This window comes from Neolamprologus multifasciatus, chromosome 18, assembly GCF_963576455.1.
Source record: "Neolamprologus multifasciatus chromosome 18, fNeoMul1.2, whole genome shotgun sequence".
Lineage (NCBI taxonomy): Eukaryota > Metazoa > Chordata > Actinopteri > Cichliformes > Cichlidae > Neolamprologus > Neolamprologus multifasciatus.
The window spans coordinates 6307373-6322343 of NC_140456.1; the positions used below are offsets into that span (position 1 = coordinate 6307373).

Below are 14971 nucleotides of genomic sequence, written 5' to 3' on the forward strand. Positions count from 1 at the left end.
GGTTTCTAAGCTTTAGGTCTTTTATTCCATTTTAAAAGGAGCAGATGTGTTTGCCAGATCCAGCTGTGTGGTAATTTGTTCCCTTAGTTGAGTGAAATAGATGTTCAGCAGAAAAAGACACGGAAATCTTTATCACTACATGTGCTTCATTTTATGCTTGTCTTTTATGCCTACAATAACTTAACTTCAGAGAAGACCTTCAAGTTGTTGCTTTAATTAATTCGTCTGCCAAAGTCGATGATACGTGATGAAACTTTATGTCAAAAGTGTCTCTGATGCATTAGAGGATTTTTATTTTATTTCCCCCTTAAAGTCAAAATGTAACAACAAACTTTGTGAGTATTGACTTTTTCCGGTTTGTTTACCTTTAGCTGAAATTGAATTCACAGACATGTGTAACCTTAGATGAAAGTAATTGTCAAAACTTCTTATTTTAACTACCAATTTCTATTATATACAAGAGAATAATCGTCCTAAATGTTAATAAGGTTTATGTTAATGAATTTTACAGCCTCTGAGCTTCCTGCAGTTTGTGCTTTTACCTTGTGCAGCAGTGGAGAGAGCTCAGCTGAAAGCAAAGGCACATGAACATGCTTCATGTTTGTACAAATGTGAGCTGACAGACTGAGGTTAATGTAATAAGCTAACACTAATAACAGTGATCAGTGATGCAGGTTATTAACCACTTCAGGTTAGTATTTAACCAGGCTTACACATGGTGCTTCTACCACTTTTACGAAAACGGCATTAAGAGTTATTTTGACTTTTTTGACTTGTGAAGGCAACAAATATAAAACCACGTAGTGTTGGCAGAGAAACAGACAGCAGAGTCCAGCCCACATCCTAAGACCTGAGCTCTAATTGTCTCGCGCTAACATTGTGGTGCGTTTGCTAGGTAGCGTTTAAAGCATCTTCTGTTTAGTTCGGCCTTCAGGTTCTTGCTCTTGTCCGATGGTGTTGCCTTTTAACATCACTGTGCTATTAAACGTAAGTGTGCAGTAAAGTGTATATAAAGGGCTGTTAGGAGCCTTTATGCTCTTGATGATTTGATGCACTCTCACACTGTGTGACAAAAAAAAATTGCTGCACCACTATCACAGTGCGCTTCAGAGAGCCCAGTCTTTATAAAAGTCCATCCAGTTGTTGTTGTTGTTGGGATGTCAGTCTGCACCAAAGTGTTTCTTTCCCACTGACTTTTAAGTTCTTGAAGTTTGCTTCATTTAAAACCCTCATCAGAGCAACAGCTCACTGCCCTGCCTGCTGTTAGCACACTGCTAGCTGTGTTGTTACGCCTTCATTGGCGTGTTGCTGCTGGCTGGTGGTTTACTATTTGTTGTCAGCAGACAAACACTGTGGTTTCCAAATAACTCCACCCTGTGAAATGTAACCATCCTTGTTCAGCAAGTTCAAAGAAAGTGTGTGTGTGCGTGTGGTGATTGAGCTACAGACCTGTGATAGCCCCACCCACCTCTTCCTGTGCGTGAGGGCGCTCATATTTCCTCACTGAGTATTTGCATTTAGCCCCGAAACAGTAGGAAAACCTGAGGTCACCCCTAGCTGCTTCCTTTTTGAGTCTTTAAGCATGGGCCTGGCAGCAGAATTGCACCACTTAATCTCATCTGGAGACAGTTGTGTAGTTAAGCAAGCAGCTCAGGAATCAGCGCGTCGACACTAAAATCAAGTTTGCGCTGATGTGAAATCCCAGAGTAAAGCTGACCCAGAACCAGCTGCTCCAGAGGATTAAGTCATCCCTTCTGAAAGCAGCCTGTTCCTTACACAGGATGCTGCTGCCACCTAGAGGAAAGAGGTCAAATATCAAAGGATGATCCATACGCAGTATTTCGTTTGCTGTCAAATAGAGATCATTTTGGCTTAATACAGAGGAGGTGATTGAACTTTTCCTATTCAGAAATTCAATAAGAACATGATTCCTCCCAGAAACGGTGTCTTGATTACTCCTGTCTTAGAACAGTTTTACCTGGAGGTAGTTCCCGCCAAACAAATAGTTCCTGCCAAGCAGTTGCAGCTCATTAATTTCTGTCTGCTTGCTTCTGCACAGGAAAGATGGTTGTTTGTTCTATTTATATGTTAGCTTTTTTGTCATCTTTGCATCTGAGGATTACTTCCGAATTTATGTTATTCATAAGGCAGTGTGCCGTGTGCTTCTTATGGGTGTGGCTCAGATATGTGACAAACTGTATGGTCACCTGACTCTGTCACATATACTTAGACTTAGTATACTTGTTGGCTGTTTCCATTCTGGATGGGTAAAGATCTGTTTTCCAGCCACTAATCATCATGTGAATGCATTTCTGGAACCAGAGGGAAGCATGCCTGAGCACAGGGCCTCGCTTTGCACAGCTGGATATTTTAACACAATATAACATCAGTTTTAATGATTTCTTACATTTGTCCGTCATCTTCCGTCTCTCCTTCTCTCCCCGTCCATCACTCTGTCAGTGGGTTATGTGACAATCTACTGCAGGACATCATCTACAGCTACCTGGTGCTGCCAAACCGCATCGACATCCCGCTAGTGTCAGAGGCCCAGATGGCTAGACTGCGCTTTCCCATTCCCAAGGTAACATAAGTAAATTATAGCTGCAAAAAACTATAAATAAATTAAATAGGTGAATAAATCTGTAATTTAGATGATTTCCTCAATGCCCTCAGAAGCTCTGATAATAATCTTTCTGTGTCCTCAGTGCATCCTGAGAATCCACTTCATCGAGGCTCAGGAACTGCTGTGTAAGGACAAGCTCCTGGGAGGGCTGGTCAAAGGGAAGTCGGATCCGTACGGAGTCATCAAGATTGGGACGGATCTCTATCAGAGCAAAGTCATCCACAACACCGCAAACCCAAAGTGGAACGAAGTTTATGAGGTAAGCTTGCAGACGCTGCACAGAGTCACTGGTGACAAGATTAGCGTGTAATATTGTCTGATATCTTTTTTGTTTTGTAGGGTTATTGTAACATATAACAGTATTTAATATGGAGGTTTTTTCAATCTCCTGATTCAGTTGAGTTTTTAATTAATAAAGGTCATATAATGGGTGCACATTTTTGGCTAAGAAAGCTGTTTTTGCTGGATTTTACATGTTAACTGCACCATTAAAATACACAAACACATAACATGTAGTGACAAGATTTAATATTTAATTTTTAGATTTTAAAAAAACTAAAAACTTAAGACTAAATGATGGGTTGGGGGGTTTTTTTGTTCTGCACTTTAATATTTTGATCAAAAAAGAAACCAAAGATAAATCTGTCCATGAGTTTGTTTTTTTAGGATGTGATTTAAATATTAATCATGTTCATCTGGTTTCATTTGTGAGCCACCGAAACAGATTTTATTTATCTGTTCCCTTCCCTTTGTCTTTGTGGAAGAGGTGAAAGAGCAATAATGATGAATAAATGTTTCTCCTGACAGTAAGAAATTAGTAACTTCATCTAATTGGATGTAATCTGTTGTCTTGTTTTGATCTGGCACCAGCAGTGGACCTGCTCAGTACAAAGCCAATGTGTTTCCATCCAGTCTGCAGCCGCGCCTTCTCGTTTGTTCGTGTGTGTACTGTGTGTGCAGTATGTAGTAATGCAGTTTGTTTTCAGGCCTTGGTGTATGATGTCTCGGGGAGCAGTATGGAGATTGAACTGTTCGATGAAGACCCTGATCAGGACGACTTTCTGGGAAGGTAACGCTGCTTCTTAGGCTGGATTTTAGCTGAGTCACAGAAGACTGTTTTAATACGACAGCTGTCATCCTGAACTTAGCGTTTTACTTTTACATTACGTGATGGTTAAATAATTATTCATCTATCAAGTCAAATGCAAAAACAAATTCTTCTTTAGTGGCTAAAAAAATAAATAAAAGTGTGATGCTTTTTCTGTTTTTCGAACTTCTTTTTTTTAAGTATATTTGTCCTCTGACCACCCGGTGGCGCCAGTGTTCAGCAGCCTCGCCTCTGTCAGTGCGCCCCAGGGCAGCTGTGGCTACAATGTAGCTTGCCATTGCCAGTGTGTGAATGTGTGAATGACTGAATGTAGTGTAAAGCGCTTTGGGGTCCTTAGGGACTGAGTAAAGCGCTATACAAATGCAGGCTATTTACCATTTGTTATTTTTGAGGATGCCACCTCGGCTTGGAGAAAGCATAATGTTTAGATATTTTCAGCTTTATTTACTGTAGTATTACGTTGATGACTGGCGTTATAAATTGAAACACGCAATTCATATTTAAAGAAAACTTCTTTAAAAAATCTTATGAGTGTTTTTCTTACTATTTTTTACTGTTTGCTGTTTGATGTGATTCGTAACAGGTTTTCATCAAAGGCCTCTGAAAGCAATCGTAGCTTTCAAGCCGAATCCTCGGTGGCGTTTAATGAAAGCAGCGCTGCGTGTCTGATTTCATTTCCCACCAGACTTCATTATTGCGCAGCGTCACGACACAGTGATGAGTCAGCGTCATTCTGAAACCCTCTGTGAAAATTTAATCAACAGAAGGCAAAAATAAGGAAATTCCATCAGCAGCTTATATTTATAACTAATTCATTTTTTTCCCTGTAAAAAAATCCAAACACCCAGACAATCTTTGATAAATGTGAATTGCTGTTATTATTTAGGACTGGGCGTTTGGCAAAATAAGACATTTGAGGATATTACGTGGCGATTTTACATTTTATTTGTATTTAAATTCTTCATAACTTGTTTTTCCAGTCTCGTAATCAACATGGCCGAGCTCCAGAAGGAACAGAAGGTCGATGAGGTGTGTGCTGCATTCAATGCTTTTGGCACGCTGCTGGTTTAAAGTAACATTTTAGTTGTTTAATTATCCAAATAGCAATTTTATTCACTTATCACATTATACTTTAATGCTGTTTGCTTGTTGCTGCACATGCAAGTAGAAACTCTGGATTTTTCTTTTGCACTTTGTAATAATGTTATGTTTTTGTAAGTTTCAGTAGGACCCTGATGCTCAGGCATATGATGTCATTTGTTGTGTTTTTGTTTGCTTTGCATTATCTGACATCACAATAGCCAATCAAACTTAATGATGTCAAACAAATAGATTGAACTAGTGAATTTAAGTTGCACTATTTTTTTAATTAGGAATTATTTTTATAACTTGCATCATTTTAAGTAATTCAATAAAAAGTAAATGAGTGATGATATTTGCTGTAATTACAATTTTGCTCTTCCTGAAATATAAAGAAGAACCTAGTTTGTCTTCTTACGAACTGAATATATTATACAAAAAATGTTTTTGATAAATATTAATAAAGAAAAGACGAAAACCTGGATTTTATCTTTATTTTTTCATCTGCTTCATTTGTTCTAGTTTGAGAATTAACAACAACTTTTCTTCACTTCAGTGGTTTCCATTGGAAGAAGTGGCTACAGGGAAGTTACACCTCAAACTGGAGTGGCTGTCTCTGTTGTCCACTCCTGAAAGGCTGGACCAGGTACAGTCGCCAGAGGGAGCTTAAATCCAGCACTCCATTTACATTTTTAAACTCGCTATGTCCGATGTTGTATTGCTTTGTTGGAACTTTAACTCTGCTTGAGCCTATCTTTGCGTTTTTCCTCCCAGGTGCTGTCGGGCATCAGAGCAGATCGCAATCAAGCCAGTGACGGCCTCTCGTCTGCGGTGCTCATTGTCTTCCTGGATTCGGCCAGAAACCTTCCGGTGAGTCGACCCGACTCGTGAACGGCAGCAGCGTTAATTTACACAAACAGAAATTAAATCCTAAATGTATAGAGCTGAAAGATGAGGATGATTATGTTGATATAGCTGCTCTGTTCATTGATCTAAGTGTGTTAAAGCTCAATGAACCAGTCTTTGCAGTGTTTGCTGAGCTCTTAGTTCTTCACTGGGATTTTGTTTTTTCTGCAGTCTCTGAGATCAGTTTTATGTTTAATTTTGCCTGCATCACTTCGGCTTCTTGCTTTTCTGCTTTCTGAACTTTTTTCTTGTTCTTCTCTCTGTAGTAATATCTGTTGTAATAACCTCAAGCTTTTCATATTTTTTGCAAGCATACAAGTAAAAATCAAGCTCTGAAAAGTTCATGTAAAAAGCTGAAGATTGAAAATTGCTTTGGAAGAGAAAAATTGTCTTTAAGTCAGAAGAGCAGAAGTGCTGCTCAGTACTGACTTCATCTCCAAAGCTCAGCAAAGAGTTTGAGGTGAATGGTTTATAATATGCGGTCTTTACTGAAGATCTCCATTAAAAAAATAAATTAAACTACATTTTATATTCTAAACTAGAGATGGCACGATACCACTTTTTTATGTCCGATACCGATACCGATATCATAAATTTGGATATCTGCCGATACCGATATGAATCCGATATAGTGTGTTTTTTAATCAGTAAAACTGTTTTTTTAATATCTTGCTGCTTTTTGTATAAGTTTATACTCAAGTTAAAAAACAACAACACTAAAGCTATTCTGTTATACCTGTATGTAAAAAAAACACACTGCACCCAAAATATTTCATAGATCAGCAACGCTGATCAATCTAATAAACTTAAACCTGCCCCATCCTCCCTATTCTGGTATTTTAAAGAGCACTTAGCAGAAATATTAAGCAACCTAACTAATAGGGTTGCAAACTCCCAGCAAAAGAAAATAGGGAACCACCCTCTTCCTCATGATGCTTAATCAATGTAATCAACTTTAATTTGATGCAGGGTGAAAAAAATTTACAGAAATAAATTATTTTTCAAGAATAATTAAATAGATTCAACATCTTTCTTCAACAGAATTACAGACTGCACAGATGGTACCTTCCCAAAGGAAAAAGTACTACTACTAAAAAGTACTAGGGTATATTAGACTTAACAGTTACTATATACAGTAATGGACTTCTATACATTTTACATCAGATTAAAACTTTGGGTGTAAGATTCAGATAATTATAAAATAATTAAAAGCTAGATATTTTAAATGAGAATAAGAAAGAAAAGTATGTCTTTGTGCCCCCTTTTGCCTCTTCATGCCCTATCGGCCCCCCTGGCTAAACTTTGCTAGATCCGCCCCTGCACAGTTACCAGCCGTCAGCTGCATAGAAAAAGATCCTGGTCTAGAAAGTAATATTAAATAAATTCTAACAACAGCTTATCAAGCTTAAACGTGCTGCTGTTGTTCAGCCGCTGGTTTCCTCTTTCTGGTGAGAAGTGGGCCAAAAACAAAGAAGAGAGACGGACTCGCGACAGAAAAGCCGATCAGCTGATCATTAAGCAGTTTCACGATTGAAGTAGCAGCAGGAGAGAGAGAGAAGAGGCAGTTGCTCTATATATCGGTTGTTAAGCTTAACGCGGGAATGCTTTACAAACATTCAGAGATGAACTTACACACTTGCTTTACTTCTCTCTGAGATAACTTCCTCGGAGATGAAATGTTTGCTAGCAGGCTACAAATACACACAGCCGCTCTATCACGTGACCACACTGCTCCGGCTCGCCGTGTCGCCAAGTTTTGTGAGGTGCTTTTTTGATATTTAATGGATCGGATTACATTTTTTATTTCTCTCCGATATCCGATCCAGTAATTTAGGTCAGTATCGGACCGATACGTAATATCAGATCGGTCCATCTCTATTCTAAACATATTCAGCATATTTCCTTAATGTGGTAGTTTTACTTTGTCGTTCTACACTGTCATGATCCAAGCAGCCAGGAACACACAGGCACAAATGTAATCTTCAAAAAAAATGGGTTTTATTATACCCCCAAAAAGGACAAGATGATTACAAAAATTCAAAATAACAAAAATAAAGTTTTTAAGAACCAATTGGGCCCATAAAAGAGGTTAACTTAACAGAACGCTACTCAAAAGTCACTTAACAAAAACATAACTCAACAAACTGACCTGCCCAAATGAGAAACAACTCCAGTTATATAGCAAATGAATAAACCTTTATATACACCAAAGGTGAAAACTAAAGAGATAACAGCTAACCATCATTCAAGAAGAACCCCATTCCCCCTGCATGATCACAATAGATGGTCCAGTCCACTTTATTGGCTTCTGCATTTAAACCAGCTCCACCCTCAGCCTCCTCTTTCAGCCAAACCAGGAAGGACTGGAGCAGAGGTCAGGTAACTCAGAAAGAGCAGAAATATAATCAATATAACATATACCTATATAAAATAACAAACAATGCAAAACAAAGTCTATGCCACCATTTGGGCTATAGCTTAGTGCTGTCATGCATTACAGGTAAACTCAAAATATCAAATTAGTTAACTTATGATCACAGAAGCTTTAGAGCATAACGTAAACATAAGACAAAAGACCAAATGAATATTACCTAAGTATCTCAATTGTGTGGTTGCATGCGGAAACATACATGAACTCACTCGCTGTTTGTGACAGGTGGTAAAAAGCTAACTCTGTTAAGAGCTGTTAATTTCTGATTTCTGTAGCACAGACCTGACCTTCCTCTTTTCAGCCTCCTCTTCTCTGCTTTTCCTCTTGCTTCCTCACCTCCTCTTCCCTCTGAAGAGTGTCTTCGAGGGGAACTTGGGCTCTGGCTACTTAAAAGAGAGGCGCGCGGCGGGCCTCGTGTTTTGCGAGAACACGGCTTCTCTCTATCGGAGCTTATTTGTGAGTCCGCTGGCAGTTTTCTGCATCCTGCAGTATGAGAATGGCATGATTAGAGAGCTTGTTTGTTTGCCTGATGAGCATGGATCCCTACGTGTGCTTGGGTTAGATTCCCTAATATAATTAGTGTTTGTTAAATTGTTGCTGATTGGTTTGACTGATTCCAAAGCTGAGGAACATGAGAAAAAGGGTTTGGCTGGAAGATGATCAAAACCACAATGATGGTTTACATTTAAGGCCTGTCAAAAGCATCCTTCCTCCACCATTATTGTGTATTACAAGATATTATTGGTCTTGCAGAATGAGTAGACTCATGGTACATTGTTTCTACTAATCAGGTTTCATGTTCTCTTCACCGCAGCTAATTCAGTGTCTCAACGGCTCATTTCCTCCTAAGAAGTAAGCCATGTTGATGTTTTTCTGTTTGGCTGCCGACACAGATTCCATTTTATCAGAGCAATTGCGTTTTACTGTAAACGGGTAAACAAATCAATACTGCTCTGTGGATATTGTTAAAAGCTATTCAGTCTTACTCTGTGTTCTGCAATGAGACAGCATAAAAAACAGAAAATAGTTTGAACCATTTTGATGTTGTCTTCTCGAACACATCAGACATCAAATGTTTAAATTTAAGTTAATTTCAGTGCTCACAGACTTGATTTAGTCCAAAGAACAGGGGCAAAGCTACTTATCTCAGTTGTTTTGAAGTGTGTAAGGAGGAAGGCATGCATTTTGACCATTGTGAGATTTTTAGGTTAGGGAGGGTGAATTCTCTGTGGATTGCTTCCCTCCATCCTTCCTGTTTAAGCCCATTGTGTGTTCAGGTTTTCCCCTTCCCATGTGCCCACTCACTTCAACTCTGACACCACAAAAACCTGAAGCCTGTGTGATTATTTTAAAGTAATGCACAGACTGTGTAATGGTGAATGCTTAGATGGCATTTAATTTATAGTAGACATACGTGTCTCTTTTCAAGGAATGATAATGTGAAATGTGAGAAGCTTCTTTTCATATGTTCCTGCTGAATTCAATCTTTTATCAATACAATGTTTAGGTGTGGCTGTAAACGATTTTTATTTTTGGTCAGTCCGTTTGGTGAGGCCTGAGTGTTTTGGGAAGATGGCGCACTCAGAGTAGCCTTTATTCATCTAACTATTGACTTGACCTCAAGGGTTTGCCTCAGGGGCCTCCTGTTAGAATTCGTGAGACGTCTTTTATCGAATTGTTATAGATAGTAATTAGGGCTGCCACGATTAGTCAACTAGTCACGATTACGTCGACTATTAAAATTGTCGACAACTGATTTAATAGTCGACGCGTCGTTTGAAGCTTTGTAAGATCCCAAAAGACGCAGGAATAAGTAGTAGGATTTAAGAGTGTAATAACGGACTGAAACAGAAGATGGCAGCACTGCACGTACAAGGATGCCAGCTGCCGTTAAACCCCGAAGAAGAAGAAGCTGTGTCCCAGAATTCATAGCGCAGCCCAGCTCAGTTTCCAACAATGGCGGCAGCTGGTTAGTTTTAATATTACTCTTATTATTCTTTCTGGGTCACAAAATAAACGTTTAACATGTTTTCAGGCGAGAATGTAACTGTATAAACCTCAAATATCTGCTCAGTTTATCAAGACACCACATATTTTCAAAAGCGCTCCGACGTTTTCGGAGACGTCTGTTACCCACTAGCTCGATAGCTAGCCGGGGGCTAGGCTCACTAGAGTCGTGAGAACACCGGACTCCCGGCTTCAAACCCACCGCTGTCTTTCGCTACTCAGGTTAAACATATATAAGTCACTTAGATAACTTAAAAATGTTATTGTTTGGCTTTTTCGGTATTTTATTTGTTCCTGAGTAAATCGGTTGGGCTGAGATTAAAGTTATAGTTTTTGCACAGCTGAATAAGCTTCAAGCAGACAGCTGATTATCAGAAGTGTGAGATGCTCGAGAATATACTCCGGTGTCCTGTTATATTTTAGATAGCAAGGAGTTTATTAAACTTCACCGAAACAATCTGCAAATTTCATTAAAATTTAATAAACTATCATCTTGTCTTTATTTTTAGTTAGCACATACCTTAAACACTTAAAGCTGTAAGCTAATGATAGTTATATAAGAGCAGATGCACGTTGGTGCAATAAGCTGTATGTCCAATGGATGATGATCTGATTAGTTGACTAATCCCAAAAATAATCGGTGACTAGTCGACTATCAAAATAATCGTTTGTGGCAGCCCTAATAGTAATGGACCTCATTGGAAGAAATGTTTAATTATAGAATAAGGTATAAAAGATCTGAGAGGATAAACTTCAATGGTCATAGGTTATCTGTCCTTGATATCAAGTATCTAACTGTTATTGCATACCAACAAAACCCAACAATAACCAGGTTTTATATGAGTGACCAGTAAGGTATCCGCATGTGTATATCTGTTAGTTTAAATGCCAGATAAGCTCACACCCCTCGATGGTCAACAAATCTGTCAATTCCTTAAAAGTCTTACTTCTCATCTCATCACGAGTCCACAATATAAAAACAAGTTAGTGTTTTTCAGCCCATTTTCTGTGCTCGATCAATGACACGATGAGGTTTTGTATAGTTACATCAAAGCCATTTTATTCCTACTGAACCTTCATATTTCTAACCCAAGCTCATCCCAGGGAGTAGTATATTTATTCTGTCCATGGTTGGGCTGTTAATGTCTCTCACTAATTCCCAAAACCCGACGCATGGAGGCCCACCCTGAGCGTAAACGAGCCATCAACATGATGTTCGATGACAGCCTTACAGTAGCATGTACAGCTACCCTTCCTTTTCCCCAACAATGCTTCTTCTGTCTACATGAATTGGTTTCTGTCTTTGATGTAGTTGAAAGTTGAATAACAAGGATGCTACATTCTGTTTTGTTGCCATTTCACTCCATTCTGTTCTTGCTCAACACTGAAACACGTTTCATTCGGTTTGCTGTCCATGGTCTTAATAATATTGTTTTCATTCCATTTAGAAATCTTTATATTTGTTCCCCAATCATTACTATATCATAAATCATCTGACTTCCATTTTTCTCTGACACCCATGTATTTTCTTATCCATTGTATCCACTGACTCTTATCTAATGCTGTGGTATTTTCACTAGAGTCCAATCAATGTGTTTTGGCTGATATTTTGGCATAATAAATGAACTGTAGATCTAAAGATCTTTTAGAATCCTCAATATTTCATTAAGACAGAAAAAGACGTGAGTTTTTAATATCCAAACTATTTAATAGTGTCTAAAAGTAATGTTATATCAACGCGGTTAATGACATAATGTTTAAAAAGTTAAATGTTTTCATTCATCGCTGTATGTCAGCCTGAATTTGCTGTTGGTTGAGCTCTAGTTTTAACCTCATGTCATGGTTTAATTGGGGAATAACACTAACCATGTGATCATCCATGTTGTCTCTCTGTCTTTGTCACTGCGGTGCATCCCGATACATCTGGTGATGCCGATGGTGTTGATGTGCTGACACCAATCCTTCCTCCACCTCCCGGCATGCTCCTCTTTTCCCAAATAACCTGGTGGTGTGTGTCTGTGTGTGCTGTTGTTTGCTCTCTCCTTCCTTGTCCCTGTGGGAAAATCAAAGCGCAATCCGTTAGAGTTCAACCAAGCGGGGCTGAGGAAGGGCTCGGTCAGTAAGGCCATCAAGGTAATGCCACGGCAACCAAGCACACCCATCCCGATCAGACACTGAGGGGAAATAATATAAAGGAAATACAGTAACGTTTATGCACAATGTGACCAAAAGTATGTGGACTCCAATGTTTTGTTTGAGAAAAGTGTCTTAATTGTTGTGAAATAAACAAAAGAGCTTGTGGATGTTGGAGTGTCTGTTTTGGAAAGTTACAGATATGGTTTCTCCGACTGTAGGTATTGATAAATTTGATGTCAGACATCGATTTGAAGGATTTCTAAACAATTTTTTTTATGTATGTAGCTTTAAGGTGGAGGGCAAAAATTAAGTTAAAGAGCGCTGTCTAGAATATCAAATGCTTAAGGCTCGCGTTAGTCAAAATAGCATCGTTATATTACCTACGGTCATTTTTATTTGGCGTGTGGCTCTGTTCTGTAACCTCTGGGCATTTCTGCTCCTACATTTGGCAACCATAAAGTCAGGGACACGAGCAGCAAGATCCCCTCACCCACAAAAATTTGACATTGAAATGTAAGAAATGGTGAAGCTGGAGATGAGGTGGGTTACAGAGTGGCTTGCAGAAGCAGCATAATGACAATTCACCATGAGAGAATTGCAAACCAGCTGAGCCATAAGCTGATGCAAGCTGGCACGTAGATTTACTTTTATTTAAATCACGCCATATCACAACAGTTGCTTCAAGGCACTTTGTATTAGGAGATAAAACCTCAGTAATCAGATGAACAACCACTTGCTGACACCGGGAAGGAAAAACTCAAAGCTGCTCTACTGAAATTTCTGCTGAAACTCTGAAGATAAAGGGTGTCCACATACTTTTGGCCATGTAGTATATGAAGCAGTTAAGCACATTCAGGGAAAAAAAGTCTAAAACTGATCTGAGTAGTCTGAATTTGTTTCTCAGTTTCCTGTTGCTACAAGTTTTGCTACTGATAGTTATTTTGTAGTTCTTCTAAAAGTCAGAAGTCACAGCTGATTTGTGGTGATACCCTTGACCAATTCTGTGGATACTATTACTGATTTAGACACTCAAGACAACTTTTAGGGAAAGTTATGGCAACCTTAAACAGTCAAGGAGTTTATTACAAGCTCCAAGAATTGCATTTAAAATATTTACAGTGAGACTAACATGTCTGTTGTGATGGTTCACAGACCCACTATTAAGAGCTTTCACTGGAACTACTTTCGCCAGAAGAAAATAGTTCCTGTTTGAAGCGATTTGCAAAGAGGTCTGTGGGGATTTTCAGCAAAGACATGCTTCTTTTAAATATTTTAATGTTACTTTTATTGCTGTTCGCAGACTAAATAATCACATCAAACATCTAAAAATCTGTATTGTTGTATTAAAACTCATTAGGTCATGTTTGCATTAGGAAGTGCTGCTGTAGCATCCAGAGCAGCTTCACAACTGATCATGTTTCCTGTTTTTAAAACTCATTAACAAACTCCTCTCATCGTGTTTGTTGACTAAAACCGATTCTAACAGCGTTGTTGTCTGAGCTACAGTTGAAATTTTTTTTGACTCTAATCTTTTCTTTTACAATGATCTGGTGTGGTTTCTACACTAACTGGTTCTGATGTCCTTTTTTTCTTTAATTCCTTTCTTGAAAAGTCACAAAATGACACTGTGTGAGATAGAAATTAATTTAATCAGTGGAGTACAGTGTCACTCCTTTTGTTTCAAACTAAAGTCCAAAGAAACACTCACTCTTGTTATATATAATGCTAGCATACCCAGTCCTATATTATTACGTTTGTTTGTTTGTTTGTTTGTTTGTTTTTCCTGCTGTAGTCTGGTAAGAAGGTGACCAGTGATCCCAGCCCGTTTGTCCAGTTCAGAGTGGGACACAAGTCCCACGAGAGTAAGGTGAGAGCACGTAAAATCCACATTTGTGCTAACTGTGGTTGATTTATTAATTTCCCAAGATGCCAATTATGAAAATTGCAGCTATTTTTTGTACATAAAAGACTGATAAATGAATTGAATCAAAGCTTTAATAAATGTAAATAAATGTACGTTCAGGCTGTGATTGGTTCACAGCACGTGAGCCCTGTCCCTGTGCACTTGCTTCTTGACTTTGAATGTATGATCCATCTTGGCTTAATACTTTCTTCTTCTCTTCCTTTCTGTTTCCAGACCAAGTATAAGACTCATGAACCGTTGTGGGAGGAAACCTTCACCTTCCTCATCCACAATCCCAAAGTCCAAGAGTTGGAGGTTGAGGTATGAAGACGTTCAGCTGATTTTATAAACAGTTAAATGCTTATAAAATGCAATATATGAACTTTAACTTACATTATGCCTTACAATAAAACTTCATCACACTTAATATTTCAGGTGAAGGATGAGAAGCACGATTGTTCACTGGGGACATTAACATTGCCCCTGACTCGCCTGCTGGAGGCAGAGGAGATGACGTTGAACCAGAGGTTCCCTCTGAGGAACTCTGGACCGAGCTGTACCATCAAGATCAAAATGGCTCTGCGGGTAAAGGAGCAATGATTTTTTTTTTCCTTAAGGATGATTTATTCAGATCTAAAATGATCCAGGCCAATTCCCTTTGAAGCCATAAAGCTCGTCAGACGATGCAGGTCCCACTCTGTGACTTGAGAATTTGGGTTTCTAAAGATTCTGATGAAGAAACGCATGTGATGATAGGCTAGGGGAGAGTCTTTGTAC

General features: G+C 38.7%; 1 protein-coding gene across 7 annotated transcripts in view; it reads left to right on the plus strand.

Annotated features, from left to right (window-relative positions):
* The window catches only part of esyt2a (extended synaptotagmin-like protein 2a), a 243679-nt gene that overhangs the window by 43110 nt on the left and 185598 nt on the right, over positions 1–14971 (plus strand). For 4 of the 7 annotated variants that reach the window (XR_014870478.1, XM_085139288.1, XM_085139287.1 and 1 more), the window contains exons 9-19: positions 2461–2581; positions 2706–2882; positions 3610–3692; positions 4712–4760; positions 5368–5457; positions 5586–5681; positions 8503–8604; positions 12226–12288; positions 14084–14158; positions 14429–14515; positions 14630–14779. Coding sequence is in view for 6 of the 7 variants with exons in the window: in XM_085139288.1 (XP_084995414.1) it covers positions 2461–2581; positions 2706–2882; positions 3610–3692; positions 4712–4760; positions 5368–5457; positions 5586–5681; positions 8503–8604; positions 12226–12288; positions 14084–14158; positions 14429–14515; positions 14630–14779 (1093 nt within the window). In the remaining variant the exon portion in view is untranslated. The remainder of the gene's footprint in view (positions 1–2460; positions 2582–2705; positions 2883–3609; positions 3693–4711; positions 4761–5367; positions 5458–5585; positions 5682–8502; positions 8605–12225; positions 12289–14083; positions 14159–14428; positions 14516–14629; positions 14780–14971) is intronic. The other 3 variants (XM_085139289.1, XM_085139290.1, XM_085139291.1) reach the window with 3 other exon arrangements.